Genomic DNA, 20,653 nt, shown 5'->3' with positions numbered 1-20,653 from the left:
ATGATGGGATACTGATTTTGGTTTCCAATTTCCTTTGCTAAGAAAATTGAATTGGAACTTCTTTGGAGTGGGGATTCTCACAAGGACCCCTCTCCCCATGTCTGTAGCAATCCACTCCTTTCTCAAGGGTCATTTCTGCTCTATGCTTTGGACCTCAGGTTCTCTCTCTCTCTCTCTCTCTCTCTCTCTCTCTCTCTCTCTCTCTCTCTCTCTCCCCCTGATTGTATCTAATGACCATCTCTAGGGTGGGCAAGAGGAAGGAAGAAAAAAGATAAAAAAATTTTATATGAGAACTTTGTTGTATATCTAAAAGGAATAGCAAATTGTGCATAGTAGATTTTCAGTTTCATTTTTATTATATCTTTTTTATTGTACTATATTGTGGAAATGCTTATTTTATTCCATATATTTAAAAAAATTTAAAAAAAAGATACTGGGCACGGGTAGGAGGTGGTACAGGTTGAGCTCTGGGAGTAAGAGTCAAAGAAGCAAAGGGGAAAGAGTCCTGCCTTGAAAGGGTAAGCCATTCAGGTTTAGGAGGCACTGTGGTTTGGTGGAAAGAGCCTCTGGAATAGTAGTATCTGAGTTCAAATCCTGCTTCTGATGTTTGCCAAACCTGTGTCATCTTGGGCAAGTCACTTAACCACTCTGGGCCTCAGTTCCCTTCTCTGTAAAATGGCCCATGTGGTCTCTGGCCCATGTAGACCCGTTCTAAGTCTAGAGCTGCGATCCTACTTTCAGCTCTGCTATCTGGCTGTGTAATCTATAACAAGAGTAGGCCAACAAAAGCAGACAGCTGGCCGGATTTGATCCATGGGTGGTACCCTGACCTATAAGATGGAAAAGTTGGACTAGTTGGTCTAGACTTGGCATCTCCTGTTGCACAGGCCTGTGCCTTTATGACTGTAATCTCTGTGGGTACAGAAAGAACACAGGACATGAAACCAGGAGATCTAGAGCTCCAGAGCTGACTAATTGTGTGGCCATAATCACGATACTAACAATTCTTTGATTTTCAGTGTTTTCATCTATAAAATGGATGTAATAACACCTGTGTTGACTACTTCTCAGGGTGATTATGGAGAAAGTGCTTTGTAAAAACTTAAACAAGTGTAGAAATATGAGTTGTTATAATCATTCATATTTGTATCTCTTTCAGGGCCTACCACAGTCCTGGCTATATAAAGGATATATAGTTAAGTGCCACGACTATAACTAGGGCAGGGTAAGAGGGGCTTTTCTCCAGAGTGCAAAGATTTAGAGGGTACTCATATTGATAGCACTTGTCTTCCATCAATAGGTAGAAACAAATGAACTTAGTTAAAATGAACAAATGAACTTGGTTAAAAGATACTGGAATTACAAATGAAACCAATCATATTGGAATACAGCTATCAGAATATTTAAAAAAAAAAAACCACGTTCATATTCTCTAGGTTAAGAACCCTTTATGTAGTCCAGCCTCATCATTTTTCAGAGGAGGAAGTAGAGGCTGAGAAGAAGATCATGGTTTATTTTAATGGTCATGCTGATGATAAATAGCAGCAAAGCAGTTTGAACTTCTGTCTTCTGATTTTAAAACCAGTACAGTTTCCACTGGGTTTCTAGCACCACTTGGTGTCTTTGTGTTTTCTGTCCCCAAGGCCAGATCAGATTCACAGAAGGCTATGCCTGCTGGATGCCTCTGGCAGGTTGCCTGCAGAATTCAAACCTCTGAGATAAGACATTGCTGGGGGATTCTGAAATATCTCCTTCCCTGGAGGTTTGGCAGAGTGAAGGGAATTCCCAAGCCTTGTCTTCTGGGCTGGGCTATACACTTGGGGTCTGACTTGAATGCAGCAAGTTGAACGTGGTTTAGACCTCGTATCAAGACGAGTACAAATGCATGTAATACTTTCAGGTTTTAAAGCATTTTCTTCACAGCTATTCTGTGAGGTAGGCAAACATGATAATACTCATTTTGTAGAAGAAACAGAGGTTTAGAAATGAAATGACTTATCTAGGGTCACGTAGCTATTACAGGCCAGAGCAGGGATTAAAACTCCGGTCCCCTGGGCCCAAGCCCAGTACTTTATCCACTCTATCATGATGTATGGTGGTGAACAGTGGAATATGTTATTGAGATACATTGAGTATGTTTCCTTCCCAGACGTTCTTTGGGGAAAATGGATATATTTCCTACCTGCCCCTATGAAGACACAGGACAATCATGGAAGAAAATTTGTCAGAGCTGGAAGGACCTTAGTGATCATCTAGTTCAATCCCCTCATTTTTACAGAGAAGGAAACTGAGGACATAGGAAAGGAAGTAACTTTCTCAAGTAGACTTTTATATAATGACATTGTTATTTAACAGCTTTTCAAGTAGTTTTTTTCTCTAGGCTGAATAAACCCTATCTCCTGAGTGCCTTAGTAGAGGTACCTTTGTCTGCCCTTGAATCATTCACTTCAATTCAAGTGACGAGAGTTCTTCAAGTCAGGAAGACCTTGGTTCAAAAACTGCCTCTAATGCTTACTAGCTGTGTAGTGATAAAGGGGTCCACCTCTTTGGGTCCAATCTGCAAAATGAAAGGATTAGTTTAGCTTGCCCCCTAAGGTCCTTTCTAGCTCTCAATTTATGATCCTATTAATTCAATAAGCATCCATTAAGTGCATACAGTTTATCAGGTGCATATGGCACAAGGCACTTTGAGATACAAAGACCAAAAATGAAGACAGCCCATGCTCCTAGGAAACTTTAATTTGTTTTTTTACGGTTCTCTGTGGCCATCTCCTGGAAGCTAGGTGGTGCAGTGGATAGAGCACCAGACTTGGAATCAGGAAGATCGGAGTTTACCTTACTACTTACTCATACTTACTATACTTACACTTACTGGCTGTGTGACCCTAGGGTAAGCCACTTAACCCTGTTTGCCTCAGTTTCCTCATCTGTTAAATGAGCTGGAGAAGGAAATGGCAAACCACTCCAGTATCTTTGTCAAAAGACTCCAGGTGAGGTCACAAAGAGTTGGACATGACTGAAACAACAGAACAAGTGGAAATCTGTATAATGGCTCTTTGGATTATTGGTAACAGGGTTCTTTTAGTTAGTTTGGGCCTGGGAAGAAACAGTTCATTTCTTATTCTTTAGTGAGAGGTGTACAGGGGCATGACTGTATGTTATTGTATGGCTAGTGTTCCCCAAAACGGTGCAGTGAAGTCAGGAAGTTGGCCTCAGACACTTGTGTGACCCTGGGCAAGACTGAATTCTGCCTGTCTCAGTTTCCTCATCTGTAAAATGAGCGGGAGAAGGAAATGGCAAATCACTCCATTATCTCTGCCGAGAGAATACCGGGGCATGAAGAGTCAGATGCTACTGAAACGAATGAACAACAATAAAGAACAGAACGTTGCACAATTGGGAAATTTCCTTAGTTGAAGAATAGTTGGTGGTCAAGTGCTAGTTCTTCCATAAAAGTTCTTCTATCTCAGTTTCCTCAGATGAAAGGGGTCTCTCTCTCTCTTTTCATAATTCATTCCTTGCTTATTTCTCTCTCTTAGATAGTTATATATATGTTGTCTCCTCACTTTGCGAGAGTGGATACTTCTTCAGAGCATGGAAGGCACCATCTTAAATCCATAATGCCCAGTATGGTGTGGGGTCCATGGGCAGCACTTGATAATGACTTTTTTTTGGATAATTACTTTTTAATATGAAGATGAATAATTTGCAAACCAATGAAGCAATGTTACATCAGTGAGTTCTGAGTCTGATGCATTCATTCAAGAAACATTTATAAAATGCCCTCTATATGTGCAAGATTCTCTGTATAAGCCACTTACTGTATAAGTATATAAGATATGGTCCCTGCTCTATACATATACACATATAAATGTAAAATAAATTAGAAAATAAGTGTATTGAGAGCAGAGAGTGCTATGAAGACAAAATGGAAAAAAAAAACATTGGATTTAAAATCAGAAGACTAAACCAAAACTATGAGCAACTTGTTACGGGAAAAGATGTTTCTTCAATTTATTAAATAAATACAATTTCAGTCATTTCAGTTGTGTCTGACTCTTGGTGACCCCACTGATAATTATTTGTTGAAATGATTAAATATTAAGGCTCACCACAGGATGAAGTGGTGCTCTGTGAATTCTGGAAATGCTGTTCTTCAGAAGAACAGGAAACGCAAGATCATAGAGCTGGAGGCTGGCTTGGAGTCGGGAGGAGAAGATGGAATGTAAGCCAATCCTAGGAAAATTGTCTGATTTGAACAGGGAGGTATCCCAGTTCTCTGAATTAGAATTACAGAATCTTCAGAGGCCTCGAAGGCTTACTTATACCTGACAGAGGAAGCCCTTTTGCAATAGTAAATACATGTTCAACCTTCTCTTGAAGATTTCCAAAGGTTCTTACTAGTTGTATGACCCTAGGCAAGTGATTTAACGTTTCTTAGCTTCAGTTTCTGCCCCAGGAGACCCACTGCCTCTTTTCCCCAAGGCAGTCGGTTTACTTTAAGACAAATTGAGGCTAGGAGATTTTTCATATGTGGAGCAAAAATTATCCTCTGTAACTAATACTTCCTCTGTAATTCTTCCCTTTGAGGCCAAGGAGAAATTTAATCTCTCTTCCATGTAAACTGTAATGGGAACTTGGCAAATGCCTAGACCATCTAAGATGACATTAGCCCTATAGAGGATGCTGGGGGATCATACCCCAATCCCCCATTACAAAATATTTATTATTATTTAATAAGCACTTACTAAGCATCTATTAAGTGCTCAGTGCTATGCTAGGCTCTAAGGATACAAAGATAAAAATGAAACCATCCTTGTCCTCAGGGAGTTTATAGTTCATCAAGAAAAACCAACTGTCAACCTCTTTTCTCTGAAGTCTTTGTTTTCCAATAAGCATCTATTAAATGATTACTTTGTGCCAAGCTGTGCTTAGTGCTAGGGACACAAATATAAAGAAAAAGAAAAGCCAGTCTTAACCCTCAAGGAGCTTATAATTTAATGGGGTAAGAGAATAATGCGTAGCGGGGCAGCTAGGTGGTGCAGTGCATGGAGTGCTGGGCCAGGAGTCAGGAAGACCCATCTTCCTGAGTTCATATCTGGCCTTGGACACTTACTAGCAGGGTGACCCTGGGCAAGTCATTTAATCCTGTTTGCCTCAGTTTCCTTCTCTGTAAGATGAGCTGGAGAAGGAAATGGCAAACCATTCCAGTATCTCTGCCAAGAAAACCCCCAAATGGGGTCACACACAGTTGGACATGACTGAAATGAGATGAAATTGCTGACCAATGGTGGGAAAGCTGATGTTTTCACATTTCACTTGTTTGATTTAGAAGCACCTAGAGGCTAATCTCTCTCACCACTGGCCCTTTCTCTTGGTAGTCTTTTTCTAGGGCCCCTTATTCTGTGTTCACTCTCCAAACCCTCCCCAGGGATGAGACCCTTGGCACTCTGGGCCTCAACATGGAACTAATTTGCGTCCTTGAGACCCAGAGCCTGTGCCCTGTCAGCCTAGCTGGTGAGCCTGCCACAGGGGGCCTTGCCTCCACCTTAATTACCAGTGTGCTACATTAATCGGTGTCTTTTGCTAAATGATTAACATATTTCTGAACCCATTAAGAAGGGTTATGACAGAGAGAGGCAGGCAGCTGTCTCGAGTAATTACTGTGTCCACCCAGTCAGTCCCTCTGCCAGGCTTGGCAGGAGGGGAGCATATAATTGTAGTGAAGGAGAGTACAGCTATGGTGAAAAGGGTAGGGACAGAAGGATTTTGGGGGCAGGAGGTTAGAAGAGTATTTGAGCAAAGACACCCTATTTCCTGCCTTCTTCTGGGCATATAGAAAAGAGACAGAGACCGTTAGGGCCAAATAGGGTATTAGGGACTGTCTGGTTTTGACAGATGAGGAAACTGAGACCCAGAAGGAGAAAGTGTTTTGTTTAAGTTTACCCAGTGAATTAGTGACAAAGCCAGGACTTGAACCCAGGTCTTTTGACTTCCAGTCCAGGCCTCTTTCCAAAGCACTGTTTGAAAGCTCAGTGCCTGGCACATAATAGGTACTTGATAAATGTTTATTAAGTGATTAATATCTCTGATTGTATTCAATTAATCAACCAGCCTCCTGGCCTGCTGTGAGCCAGGCTTGAGTTTGGCGCTGGGGTTACAGAGACAAAATTTTAATAATCGCTGCCTGCAAGGAGTTTACATTCTGTGGAGTGGAAGGAGACAACGTGTATATTTGTAAGGATAAAGAGGTGTTAAAAGACATCAGCAGAGCTGAAGGTCAGAATGGACAAAGAGTGAAATGTAAAGAGAAAGTCCTTCCAGGTGTGTAGTAGAAGCATTCCAACCTTTGGAAGGGACCCAACCTTCAATAGCTCAACTGCCTCTGAAAAGACCAGCAAAGACAACGAAGTTGCTATGGGGCACAGACTGCCTTCGTATTTTTGTCCCTTAGACACTTATCTGCATAAGACCCCAAAGGGAATCTGGGAAATTTAACTAGTTGGTCACCATAAGTAAGGGTAGGTTTCCTTACTGAGGGAACCATACTCTGAAAGGGGAGAAACTGTCATATAGGAGGGGCTGATACTTGCAAAGACCAAAGACCAAAGATTCCTCAGGGAATCAAAGAGGAGAGATATCTGCCAGTCCTAGGTTGTGAGTCACTGTCCTTGAAAAAGCTGAAAAGAATCAAGTAATATCCATCTCAGTCAGGAATTAAAAGTAGGAGAGAATGCAGGTGCCCATGGAAGAGTTAGCCCAGGGGTTCAGTAAAGATGCCCTGCCCTGTGAAGAGTCCAGAGATCAAGCAACTTCCCTGGACATATCCAGCTGAAGCTCTGTGCTCTGTAATGAGTAAGGCCACTTGAGCTTCTGGTCCATTCAAGGCCCCCTAAGCAGCCAACCCAGCCTAGGAGTGAAGCCCACTGATCCCTGTACCACCATGACTTCATGAGGACTCTTCTAAGTAAGACAGGACATTGAAACCCTGCTCTTAAGAGATGTGAGTTAGTTGCCCTGACCATATTAGTTCCTCCATGTTGGAATTCATCTTCCCTCTTTCCTCGAAGACTGTGTGTGTCTTTGTATGAAGGGTGGCTCAGGTTTCTAGGGGAAATGCTTTATTACTGTCTTTCTATTTCATTTTATTAAATGTCTCATGTAAGCACTTAATTGTGTCTACTGACTGATTGTTAATAGAAAGCACACAGGTGGGAGCTCATGAGCTATCGTGTTGGGAGTGATTCACAGGATTACCCTTAGAACTTGAGGTGGCAGTCTGCTCTTTGGGGCCCCAGCCCCACCTTGTGAATTCAAGTCCAGGTTGGATGAGTGATCCTGGAAGAGCTACTACACAAAATAGATTCAAAAGTGCTAATAGTAGCAAAAACTTATATGGTACTTTAAGGCTGGCAAAGTTTTCTCTTTTGACCCTCACAACAATCCCGTAAGATAGGCACTCTTGTTATCCCCATTTTACAGATGTGCAAATTGAATGAATGAAAAAAGCATTTATTGAACGTTTATCATATGTCAAGCACTGTGCTTATAGCTGGAGATACACAAATACAAAAGCAAAAACAGTTTCTGCTCACAAGGAACTTACATTACATAGATTAGTAATACATTAAAGGGAAATGGTAGCTGTTCTGGCATATTTTGGTCCTGAAAATTGTAGGAATGGTGAGCTTGGGCCACAGGAGAGCAGAATGACATACCCTTACCAGAAGCAAAGTCCAAGCTGATCAGTATGGTTTTGAACTGGAAAAAGGAGTAAGGAGCAGTTCAGAACATGCTCCTAAAGACAAGGTGATTGGAGAAAAGATGGCCACCGATATAGGGAATAAAATTAAACATGGCTGGAGCCTGAATAAAATAGTGGGCCAGGTAAGGCACACACCCATCAGGATAGCACGGTGCCAAATTGGAAAGTGAGGCTAAGAAGTATTAAATGTCTTACCCAGGGTCATGCATCTAGTAAGTGTCTAAGGAAGGATTTGAACTCAAGCCTTTTTGATGCCAAGTCCAGCCTGCTAACCACTACACCATCCTGCTTCCTCTAAGTAAACATAAAGTAACTTCCCGAGCAGCTGAAGTGGAGGAAAAATGAAAGATATCCTTTTAGGATGTGGTGTTTGAGCTGAGCATTGAAGGAAGCTAGGGATTCTCAGAAGTAGAGATAAGCAAAGAGTGAAACCCAGGCAGAGGGAGAAGAGGTATGATGTCATATGCGAGGTACAGCAGGAAGGCATGGAGTGGGGTATATACAGAATAAAGTTGGCAAAGGATTTGAAATGTCCAAAGAATGAGTTTTAATAAGAGAGCGGTCTTTCCTGAATGGGAACTGGTAAAATGTGGGTCTTTTCCCCTTTTTACACCATCCTGCAGTGGCTGCACTAAGTAAGAATGAGCCTCTGGGCTATGCTATGAATTCATCAACTTGCTTCAGTTTCCCCAAAGTTCAAAGAGCAGGAAGGTTGGAAGTCAGCATTCAAGTGACAGCTCTGTTCCTTGCTGCTCTAGGTAGCACCAGTAGGAAGTGGAGGAGGACCCTCATCTGGGAGCAGGGGGCCTGGGGTTCTTATCCCAGCTCCATAGTTAACTTCCAGATGGGAAACAATTGAGCAAGCCATTTCTGCCTCTCTGGGCCTCAGTTCCATTTTTTTTAACAGTGGGTTGGATTAACCAGGGATGGGGAGCCTGTGACCTCAAGGCCGCATGTGGCCCTCTAGGTCCTCAATTCCCTGAGGATTTATTTGGTGAAGTTTGGATTCAAGTCAAAGGGCCACACTTGAGGACCTAGAAGGCCACATGTGACCTCGAGGTAGAAGGTTCCCCAGTCCTGGACTAGACTCTGTCCTAATCCTCTAAAAATGGGATCATTGGGAGTTGAGTGGGGCCTGGGGACTCCTGGAGGTCTCAGCTGGGATCCTTGGGTAACTGTGTATTTCAGATCGAGAGCGCATTGGGCAGGACTCATCCTATGAGCAGGAGGGGAAGGTGCAGTTTGTGATTGACGCTGTCTATGCCATGGGCCACGCTCTGCATGCCATGCACCGGGACCTGTGCCCTGGCAGGGTGGGACTCTGTCCCCGCATGGACCCTGTGGACGGGGTGGAGCTGCTTAAGTACATTCGCAACGTCAATTTCTCAGGTGAGGCTGACCCACTTGGGCTGAAATTGGGACTGTATGGGAATGGGGGATGGGGACACTTGGAAGGAGGTGGGATCACAGGTGCAGAGGGCAAGGACTCTTACTCATTCTGAGGAACTAGCCAAGTGAGCTCCTGGGGATCCTTGGAACCTGCCTACTGAGAGAGGCTGAGGATGTGAGCTCTGCACATCCGACTCTCTCCAGTCCCTCTCCCCTCTTTCTTGAGCTCCTCTGCTCCTCCTCTCCCTCTCTTTCACACACAATTGAATGTCGAGAGGTGTCAAAGCCAATCACTCCAAGTGCCCATCAAATGCAATAAATTGTAAGACAAGATTGGAGCAGCCTAGAGACAGCCATTCATCTCTTCCTTTTAGACTAGGTGCATGCTGTGGTGAACTGAGCTCATGGGGAGGGGGTGGGGAGAGAATTCTATTAAAACTTAATGAAGAGCTCTTTCCAAATATTTCTTGTTTCCTAGGATAGTGAGGAGGTTCCCAGTAATGTGTTGTGACCTAGAGTTTGGAGAGGCTTTGGAATTGGGACCTTCCAATCTGATGGGGGAATTCTCCATGGTCTGTCCCTTGAGAAGTACTAAGGGTCAGTGTTTCAGTGATAGGTTTGAAGTCCAGAGACCTGGGTTCAAATCCCATCTTTGCCACCTACCTCCTGTGTACCCTTGAGCAAATCATTTCTCCAAGCCTCGGTTTCCTCATCTGTAAAATGAGAGTTGGACTGATGGCCTTAAAGGTTTCTTTTCAGGTTTAGATATGACTCTAAGGAATTCAAGAAGCATGAACCAGCACTCCTCACCCCTCTCCCAGCCCAGAATATAATCCTGGACCCACTTAATACTCTTTCCCTGTATGCCATTGGTCCAGACTCCAACTCTACCCTCTCACTTCCCCAGGCATTGCTGGGACCCCAGTCACTTTCAATGAGAATGGAGATGCCCCTGGTCGCTATGACATCTATCAATATCAGATCCGGAATGCAACCCCTGAATACAGAGTTATCGGCTCCTGGACAGATCACCTGCACCTCAAAGTAAGAGATATGGGAGGGCCTTGGTGGGTGGCAAGGAGGGACTCAGATGTTCTAGGATGGCCATGGAAGAACAACAGGATGGGTCCTGGCTCCTTCACTCTGTTGGACATGAATCCCTATCTCATCTATATAAAGAAATGCCCCAGGAGAAAAGTGAAGGCTTACATAGCTGAATCCCAGAACCTTTTCATGAGCCTTTTAAAATCATTCTGCAACAGACACAGTTTTGGATCTGCTGGGGAAGCTGCTGCCAGTCCATCCCTAGGTTTTGGTTTCAGCTGTGTCATCAGCTTGTATAACTATGGGCAAGTCACTTCTGATTTCTAGGCCTCAATTTCCTTCTTTGTAAAATTGGGATGGATTGTTCTTCAGTCATTTCAGTCATGTCTGACTCTTCCTGAGTTTGGGGATTTGGGATTTTTTTGGCACAGATACTAGAGTGGTTTGCCCATTCCTTCTCCAATTCATTTTACAGATGACAAAACTGAGGCAAACAGGGTGAAGTGACTTGCCCAGAGTCACACAGCTAGTTAGTGTCTGAGGCCAGATTTGAACTCAGGAAGATGAGGCTTCCTGATTCCAGGCCTATGCATTCTATCCACTGTGCCTCCTGGCTAAAGTCCCTTGTAGCCCTAAGGTCCATGATGTGCTAGAGAAATACTTTCCCTCTCTTAGCTTTACCAGTCCCTTCGAAATCCTCTCTCCCTCCTCCTCCTAAGCCTCCCTCCTCCTCTTCCTGATCTGGAGAGAAGGAAGAGCCCTTTTTCACTTAATCCAACCAAGACATGGTATGAAGTTAAAATCGAACAAGCCCAGCTACTCAAAACTTAACCAGATAAGTGAATAACTTATGATGATGATAATCATTACTGACATTTATACAGGGTGTCTCCAAAAATCTTAGTGCAGCTTTAAACTTAAATCTGCTGTAACACTTTTAGTGTTACATAATGCTTTTAGGTTTACATACATGATCTCCTTTAATCCTCACACAGGCCTAGAAGATACACGCTTTGATGAGCCATTTACAAAGGGAGAGTGTTATTAATTTCTTCAACCCGCTCTGTCTACCCTGGGAAGTGGGGAGGGTAGTGTCAGGCCCCTTAAAATGATTTCCTTCCTTTCCTCCCTGTGCTATTCTGATTGAGAATGGGGTGAATGGGAACCTGTCACTTATCCCTGACCCCTTTTTGTCACTGAGTATGTTCAAGGGTTGATCATTAAAGGTGGTTGATTCTAGCAGAAATGAAAAGAGTGGAGGTGGAGAAATCCCTTTAGGTCCTGTGCCCATCACTCTCCATACCCGTCAGGCTTCTACAGGCTCAGGAATTCTTTGACTTAGCTCTGTGGCTGCCATCCCAGCTCAGAGCCCTTGTTTTGCTTTATCTTACCCTCAGGGCCAGCTCTTGGCAAAATTGTGGAGGCGGCAAACTTTTTTTTTCTTAAGAATCCCCACCTTCATAATTCTGCCTGAGCTTCCTTGGTTCTGTATCCTATCAGCTGTATTCTCCATATGGGGAAAAAACAAATAGGCTAATTTGGATAGACATGGGATGCGAATAATGTAATTAATGAGCCTGGGAAGATAAGCTGGAGTCCTCAATAGGCAACTTGTATTTTATCCTAGAACCAATGGGGAGCTACTCACATTTCTTGAATAGTGGAGTGATGCTGTGAGATCTATGCTACATATCTATATCTATATCTATATCTATATCTATATCTATGTATATATACACAGATATGTATACATATATGAATTTTGTCAGTTGTGTGGAGAATGCATTGGAGAGAAGAGAGGCTAGGTGAAGGGAGACCAGTTAGTTGGTATTGGTATCACAAGAGTTCAACCAAGAGAGGATAAGATGATAAGAGATGAAAATTTGAATTAGGTTGGTAGAGTTGTGAGAAGAGACAAGGGGATGGTTGGGAGAGGTGCTGAAGGAGAATTAACAGAATTTGTCAACTGGTTGGATGGGAAGAGAGAGTGATAATGAAGAGGTGCCTTCTAGATTTTCTAGATTGTGCCCTTGACAGAAATTAAGAAGGAGGGTGGGCTTTGGAGAGAAGATAATGAATTTTGTTTTGAACGCATTGAACATGAGGTCACTATGGGACATCCAGCTTGGACTGGACCTAGAGTCAGGAGGATTTGAGTTTAAATCTAGCCTAGGTGAGTGACCCTGGGCAAATCACTTAACTTATGTCTGCCAAAGTTTCCTCAATGGTAAAATGGTAAAATAATAGTAGTGCCTGTGTCCTGAGGTCATTGGGAGGCTAAGATGAGGTAATATTTGTAAAGTGCTTTATAAAACTTAAAGCACTGTATAAATGCCAGCTGTTTATTGTTATTATTACCCAGGTGAAGATGTAACACACAGAGGAAAACAAACCAGCTTTAGAGTCAATATCTGACTGTGACCATAGGCAAGTCTCCTAAATCTTGGATGCTCTGATCTCTCTACTAAAGGCTTCTTTTCACAGGAAAGAATCTGATAAATTCATTCACACTGAGATTTAAATAACCAGTAGTTACATAGTGTGTGCCCTCTCCCATTCCAGAAAGATTTTTGTTTTAAAAGGGGGTGAAATCTAAAACCAAGAAGTAAAGTTCTTATGGTCAATTGAAGTCTAGTTTTAGAATTGTAGGTATCAAGGAGCATGGTGGGGGTGGGGCAGAGCAGGGGAACTTTCTAGTCTTGGGAATCATAACAGGTCCTCCCTTTCCCAGGGCTATGATAGAGAAGAGGATCAGGGATGGAGTCACTCAACAGAGCTGATGGCAACAGAGAGACATGAAGAAATGATGTAATAATTGGTGACAGGACCAAGGGTTCAGAGTTGGGATTCCTTGGTTCTATTCCTCACTTTAATTATGATTTATTACGCAGCCCAGACAGATCATTTCAACTCACTGGGTTTCCTTTTTTTCTAAGAAATGGGGGGCTAGGAATCAAAATTCAAGATGGGATATGCCAAGTGTTCTGAATTCCTTGGGAAAAGAAACCCTTGCCTCTCCCCTAAGTCTCTGTACACCTGGTTCTTACCTCAAGATGAGCCATTCTCAAAAGAAAGGAAGTTTGCTGGTCCCGGAGGGAGTGAGTGTGCATCAGATGAACTGGGAGAGGGCACTATATTGGTAAGCTAGGAAGGGCCAGGTTTTGGCATCACTGGTGGCATGGTAAAGCCCCTTCCCATACTTTATTGCTATCACCCACTGTCCTCTTCCCTCTCCCTTGGCCAATTCTATGTCCTTGGCTTTTCCAGGGTCTCCCCCATATTTTCTCTTCCTGGAGAAGGCAAAATGTTTCAATATTCATCTAGGATCCAGGAGATTTGGATTCTAGTTCCAACCTTCCTAGTGACTACATGACCTTGGGAAGGTTATTTCATATTCTTGGATTTCAGTTTGCTTTATCTGTAAGGAGAATATTATAAACTGGGGATAGTAATTTGCCTGAAGGTTCGAGGCAGGAATGACCAGATGCTCCATTGAATGTCCATGATTCCAGGACCATTGGCACTACAATTGTTACTGTCATGTTCTCCATCCTTTTAAAGATGTGGATTTGCAGGATCAACTTCAAAGAAGCTATTTCCTAGGCACACTGGCTGAAATTTGGGTAGATATTACTAGGTAGTGATAGTGGTGTCTTGTATAATTCCATAACTTTTCCAGGTGTGGATAACTGAGAGAGAGCAGGGATATCATGCAAGGTCTAATTAATCATATTTTCTCCCTAAAAATACATTTAAAAAGTGAAAATACAAATATAGAACAGCTGATAATTTCTGATGACTGTGAGAAAGAAATACATGGCTTAGATTCCTAATTTTCTAAGCTTAGAGCTTAAAGCCTCTAAGCTTCACACTATAATATTTTGTTATAATAATAATGATATTTATAAAGTTCCTACCATATGCTAGATGTTGTGCTAAGAAGTTTGCAATTATTATCTCATTTGATCAGCCCTGGGAGGTAAGTGATGTCACAATCCTCACTTTACAGATGAGGATACTGATGCAAACAAAGGTTAAGTGACTTACCCAGGGTCACACAACTAGTAAGTATCCAAGGCTTGATTAAACTTAGGTCTTCCTGATTCCAGGCCTGCTGCTCTATCCAATGCACCATCTAGTTGTCTTTAGATTGGTACCTTTGGTTGGGAACTTTAGAAAAAGCTATGATATATTGAAAAGAGTCCTGGCTCAGGATTCAAGGTCCTGGGTTCAAATCCCAGCTCTGTTACTTACCACTAGTGTAACTTTTGAGAATTTCTCCCTCTGGTATTTGTAGTTATAGATTCAGCTTTAGAACATTACCTGGAGTAGCAAGAGGTTAGGTGACTTACCTGAAGTCACACAGATAGTATGTGTCAGTCAAGATCTGAACTCAGGTCTTCCTGTCTCTAAGGTCAGCTAACTCTGTAAACATAACAGGAGTCATACAGCTTGTAAGGGAAAGGATAAACGCAAATGCAACTTCAGATTCACAAAACTTTGAGTTCTATTGGCTTAGAAAAAATTTATTTAAAATGTTTGGATTGAACTTATGAGTTCATTGATGGTGGGAACTCCTGATAATGAAACTTCCTTTGCCAATATAAATCGGCACCTGCTTCACAGCTTATAGTCTTAGAGAAAAGTCTGGGACACTGAGAAGTTAGGTGACTTGTCCAAGGTCACACTTAGTATGTATTATGGACAGGAGTTAAGTGCAGGTCATCCTGGCCTGTTCCAGGCTGCGGTAGTTTAGAGCAACGTTTAAAGAAATTCAAACGCCTAGGTACAGATCAAATGCCTTCCTGGCTAAACTTCAACTCTTGCTTCTTTTGACTTTATGTAACTGATTTTCCTTACTCTACTTTAATGGAGTAGTTACATACTGTAGTAGAACACTGATCTAGAACTTAGGAGCTCTGAGTTCTAGTCCTAGCTTTGCCATTTAATCCTTGGTAAGTCCCTTCCCTTCTCTGGATTTTAGTTTTTTCTCTCTGTAAAAATGATGAAGTTAGAGTAAATGATCTCTTAGATTCCTTGTGGTTCTAACATTCTGTGTTCTAAGATTCTATGGTTCTCTGATCCCTGTTGTTGTCAGATGGAGCGCATTCATTGGCCAGGCGGGGGGCAGCAGCTCCCCAGCTCTATCTGCAGCCTCCCCTGCCAGCCAGGTGAACGGAAGAAGACAGTGAAGGGCATCCCCTGCTGTTGGCACTGTGAGCCATGCACAGGCTACCAGTATCAGCAAGACCGGTACACGTGCAAGACCTGCCCCTATAACATGCGCCCCACTGAGAACCGCACGGGATGCCAGCCTATCCCCATCATCAAGCTGGAATGGGGCTCCCCCTGGGCTGTGCTTCCCCTCTTCTTGGCTGTGGTGGGCATTGCGGCCACGCTTTTCGTGGTGGTGACCTTTGTGCGCTACAATGATACACCCATCGTCAAGGCCTCGGGTCGTGAGCTGAGCTATGTCCTGCTGGCTGGCATCTTTCTTTGCTACGCTACTACCTTCCTCATGATTGCCGAGCCGGACCTGGGCACCTGCTCATTGCGTCGGGTCTTCCTGGGCCTGGGCATGAGCATCAGCTATGCGGCCCTACTCACCAAGACCAACCGCATCTACCGTATCTTTGAGCAGGGCAAGCGATCAGTGAGTGCTCCTCGATTCATCAGCCCTGCCTCACAGCTGGCCATCACCTTCAGCCTCATTTCTCTACAGTTGCTGGGCATCTGTGTCTGGTTCGTGGTGGACCCTTCCCATTCAGTGGTTGACTTCCAGGACCAGCGGACACTGGACCCTCGATTCGCCCGGGGGGTCCTCAAGTGTGACATCTCAGACCTGTCGCTCATCTGCCTGCTGGGCTATAGTATGCTTCTCATGGTCACCTGCACTGTCTATGCCATCAAGACTCGTGGTGTGCCTGAAACCTTCAATGAGGCCAAGCCCATCGGCTTCACCATGTATACCACATGCATCGTCTGGCTTGCTTTTATCCCCATCTTCTTTGGGACCTCGCAGTCAGCTGATAAGGTGAGCCAGGTGGTTGTGGTCCACAGGGAGGAGCTGGGGGAGACCCTAAGGTAGGGTGGGCTTGGGCGGCTGAGGGGCCTGGAGAGAAGAGGACAGATCTCCTTCCTTAGCTTCAAGGAGCCATCTCTTAGCTTCTCCATCCTGCTTTTCTATTAACTTAACTTTCTTATTCACTCCAAGTTTTCCCTTATTCTTTACTCTTTCTGTCTTCCTATCTTTTTTTAAAGGTCTCTTATTTTCTGTTTGCATCTGTGTATCTTTTTGTCTCTCATCTTTTCCCTTCTTACTTAGCCTTTATTTTAACCTCCTAATTTCTTATCTTTCTCTTCTAGTCTCCTTTTCCCTTACTCATCTCTTTATTCACCCTATCCTCTTCCCTTTCTTTCTTCTTGCTCCTTTCATGTTTTCCCCTAGCCTTTTCTCTCTCTTCTTCTTTTTTTCCCTTTGTGCCTTTCTTTGTCAATCTTTCTTCCTCTCCTTTCATCCATGTCTTCTCTTTTTATTTTCTCTTCCTTCTTTTTCCTTCCTTCCTTCCTTCCTTCCTTCCTTCCTTCCTTCCTTCCTTCCTTCCTTCCTTCCTCCCTCCCTCCCTTCCTTCCTTCCTTCCTTCCTTCCTTCCTTCCTTCCTTCCCTCCCTCCCTTCCTCCCTCTGTTCCTTTTCCTCACCCCCTTTTTCCATTCATCTCTTTTTCTTTAACAGAAAAAGAGAACCAGAATTGATTCTCAATAACAGTCCTATTGAAATACAATTTTCTCCTCTGTATGTTTCCTAGGGGAATCCATGGAATAGGGACCAGAGATAAATCCTAGCCTATTTTCCCTGCATCCTCCCCTCTCCCCTTGCCTCATACCATGTTGGGAATACCAGAGACTTCTGTGGGGCTTAACAGCTCTGTAAGGTGCCCAGTGACCTGCAGTGAGTCACCAAGTGACCCCTTTATTCCGAGGCCATCCCTACCTCAGGAGATTGGCACTGGGAGCTGGAATGAATGCAGAGAAATGCAGGGTGGGGGTCAAAGATACTTCTGAAGAACCTTGTTTTGTCAAAAGCAGAAAGATAGGGGGGGTGGATGGAATGGTATCTATGTAATGAAGCAGCCCAGGCACATGTCCAGAACCTCACTGATCTATTCTGTTCCCTGGTCCTTATTTTTAATGATCTCTGTCTGGGTCCTCTTACCATCTATCTAGTAGAGAGAGCTCTGTGTTCAAATGATCTGGATTAGAATCCTGACTCTGCTACTCACCTTGGATTTTGGACAAGTCACTTGGGCTCAGGTTGCCTCACTATAAAAGGAAGGGGATTAGATTAGATGATCTCTCAAGCTCTAAATTCTCTGAATGCTACTCCCAAGATTTTGCTTTCATTCTTCTTGTTTACCAGCCAAGGGAGACTCAATTCCCCGCTTCGCCCAAACAATCCCTTCCATTCTCCCTGTCTCTCTTGAGTGTCAAGGTAAAACAGTGAGTATTTTATAAGTGACTACTGTGTGCGTAACCCTATTTTATGACTGTGGGACATCCAAAAGAAGTATAAGAACAGTATTCCCTGTTCTCAAGGGAAACAAGACTATAAAAGCAGTCCTTCCTAAAATGTGATGGAACTAGAGAACCATTTAATAAAGTGTGTTATTAAATGCTAAATTATGTGGTCCAGAGAGTAAGGACAATAGACGTTCTGGGCAGGATCAAGATCTCCTAGGGCTCCTTGGAGGAATGCTGGACATTTGTAAGTGTGGTAAAGGATGGGTGGGATTTGGAGAGCTGGAGGCGAAGGGGATGGGCACATCCCAGGCTGGGAAATAATGGTATGAGTCAATATAGGAAGGTAAGACTGGACAGAGTGTGTTTGGAGGCACCAAGTAAAATAGTCTGAACAGAGCAGAAGAAGCACCATTGTAAAGAGCTCTGGATGTGAATTGAGAAATGCAGGTTCTAGTTCTAGACCTGCCACTAACTAAAGCATGTCACCTTGGCCAAGTCCTTCTACCTCTCTAGGCCCCAGTGTCCAGACTGGCAAATTGAAGGAGTTGGACCAGAAGATGAACCGTATGGTGGTTGCATTTCTGCCAGTTTGATGGCTCTAGGGTAGGGAGTTGGTGTGGTACAACGGAATGAAAGGAAAATGAGCTAACATATGTGCTATGTGCCAAGTAGTGTGCTAAGAATTTTACAATTATCATCTCATTTGATCCTCTTCATAATCTTGTGCTATTATTAACAGCATCAATAATAGGTGTTATTAACAACTTTTATATAGTGCTTGCTATGTGCCAGATACTGTGCTAAGAACTTTATCATTATTATCTCATTGGATCCTCCCCATAACCCTATGAAATTGGTACAATTATTATCCTTAGTTTATAGATGCAGAAACTGAGGCAAACAGAGGTAAAATGACTTGCCCAGGTACAGGTATCCACAGTATCACCTAGCTACCTTATAATGTCCAAGCTCGGCACCAAAGAGAGAATAGGACTCCTTGCCTTCTTTGTGGAGGCTGAGAATTATGGGTGTAAAACACTGTGTATACTATTAGTGTGGGCATAATGACCTTTGGCCTACCTACTCTGGGGTGCCCTATATGGTGGTCCTAATGGCCCAACCTCTTCACTCTCGATATCGTTCTTTAAAACCTTAGGATTGTCTGAGTAGAACACTAGGACCCAAGCTTTGCATCCCTTTTTCATCAACCAAGGGTGGTTGGCAAGGATTGGTTTAACCTCAAACCCTGACCATGACAAGCTTCTGAGTGTTGGGAAAAGAGTAAGCCACCCTGATGCTGTTTGGTCCATGTACATTTCCCCTACAGAGTCAAATCTCTGGTACCACTTCCACCTGAGGATGCCCCATCCCAGGAACATCCCTGCACCTACCCAGGTTATGAATACCTGCTTGCTTTTCCTGCTTCCCACCTCTGTGGTTCTTGCCTCTTCCTAAGCTCAGCATCTTACATAAATTTCCCTTCATCTGCCCATCTTCTGTCACCTTGTCCAGATTTAGGTTTTAATCTCTGAATACAGGGTCCAAAACTCCCAGCAGTCACACCTACTTCCCAACATTTTTGTTAGAGGACCTAGGAAACAAAGTCTAGGAGCATGCACCCTTTGTCCTGAGGCGGGGGGCTCCTATTTCCCTAACCAGCACACCCTAACGTCTTTCAGGTCTCCCCCTCTCCCGTGGTGGGATGTGCTAAGCAGCCTTCTAGAGAGACTGATCTTCACCCTAGCTTGGTGCGCAGCCTTGGTTCAGGAGGTGAGGATGAGGGGCAGGTTTGTTGTTCAGTCATTTCTCAGGTGTTTCTCACTCTCTGTGACCTCATTTGGGATTTTCTTGGCAGAGATACTAGAATGGCTTGTCATTTCCTTTTCCAGCTATTTGCAGATGAAGAAACTGAGGTAAATAGGGTTAGGTGACTTGCCTAGAGTCACATAGCTAGTGAGTATTTGAGGCCAGATTTGAACTCAGATCTTTTTGTATCCAGGCCCTGGATGATGGATATTAATATTATCTGAGGTCAGCTATTATAATAAATACAAGCTATTATTATTGTTAAAATATTATTACATATGTATGTATATATGATACATATGTGTGTGTGTATATAATATAGAGGGGAGAGAGGGACAGAGGGAGGGCGGGAGGGAGGGATAGTGAGAAAGAGAGTGACAGAGGGAAAGAGAGGGGGAGAGAGAGAGAAGAGAGGAGAGAGAGAGAAGAGAGGAGAGAGAAGGACAGAGAGACACAGACAGACAGATAGATAAAGACAGAGAGAGACAGAGAGGAGAGAGGGGGACAAAGAGAGAGGAAAGAGGGTGACAGAGAGATGGAGAGAGGGAGAGAGAGGGGAGAGAGGGCGAGAGAGGTGGAGAGAGAGGGAAAGAGAGAGAGGGGAGAGAGGAGAGAGAGAAACAGAGAGAAAGAGAGAGAGGGAGAGAGAGAGGGGAGAGAAGGAGAGAGAGGAGAAAGGGGGAGAGGGAAAGAGAGAGAGAGAGAAGAGAGGAGAGAGAGAGACTTGAAGACTGATTAAGAGGAATAGAGGTAGATACATTTATGGAAGAATACATAAAAAGATGATAAAGAGAGATATATAATATTTAATATAATATTAACATTATCTGGTACCAGTGGAACAAGTCTGATCCCTCTGATAACTCTCCAAGGAGACCAATGTTATGTCAGCAAAAAAAAAAAAAAAAAAAAAAAAGAGAATTAAATGTCTCTGCTTATTTCAACCATTTTCATCCCATCCTCCAGGAGTGGTGGCCCAGTACCTGCTTTGGTCCCTCCTTCGTCCCCCCAAGAGATAAAAATGAAACAGAACAATCTGTTGCTGTTGTCGCCTCTAGCTTTTCTTGCCCACTTCGATTCGTTATGAGTGCTCCCACTACCGAGGTTGCTCCTCCAAGTCTGTGTCCCAA

The 20,653-nt window shown here is 43.5% G+C and overlaps 1 protein-coding gene across 2 annotated transcripts in view; it reads left to right on the top strand.

Moving 5' to 3' along the window:
* The window catches only part of GRM4 (glutamate metabotropic receptor 4), a 326,723-nt gene that overhangs the window by 268,651 nt on the left and 37,419 nt on the right, over positions 1–20,653 (top strand). For both annotated transcript variants that reach the window (XM_072641785.1, XM_072641786.1), the window contains exons 7-9: positions 8,954–9,154; positions 10,062–10,198; positions 15,297–16,232. In XM_072641785.1, coding sequence (XP_072497886.1) covers positions 8,954–9,154; positions 10,062–10,198; positions 15,297–16,232 — 1,274 coding nt within the window. The remainder of the gene's footprint in view (positions 1–8,953; positions 9,155–10,061; positions 10,199–15,296; positions 16,233–20,653) is intronic.

This window comes from Notamacropus eugenii, chromosome 2 (genome assembly GCF_028372415.1).
Source record: "Notamacropus eugenii isolate mMacEug1 chromosome 2, mMacEug1.pri_v2, whole genome shotgun sequence".
Classification (NCBI taxonomy): Eukaryota; Metazoa; Chordata; class Mammalia; order Diprotodontia; family Macropodidae; genus Notamacropus; species Notamacropus eugenii.
The sequence above is the reverse complement of the archived record's forward strand: the minus strand, read 5'-3'. Positions and strand labels throughout refer to the sequence as shown.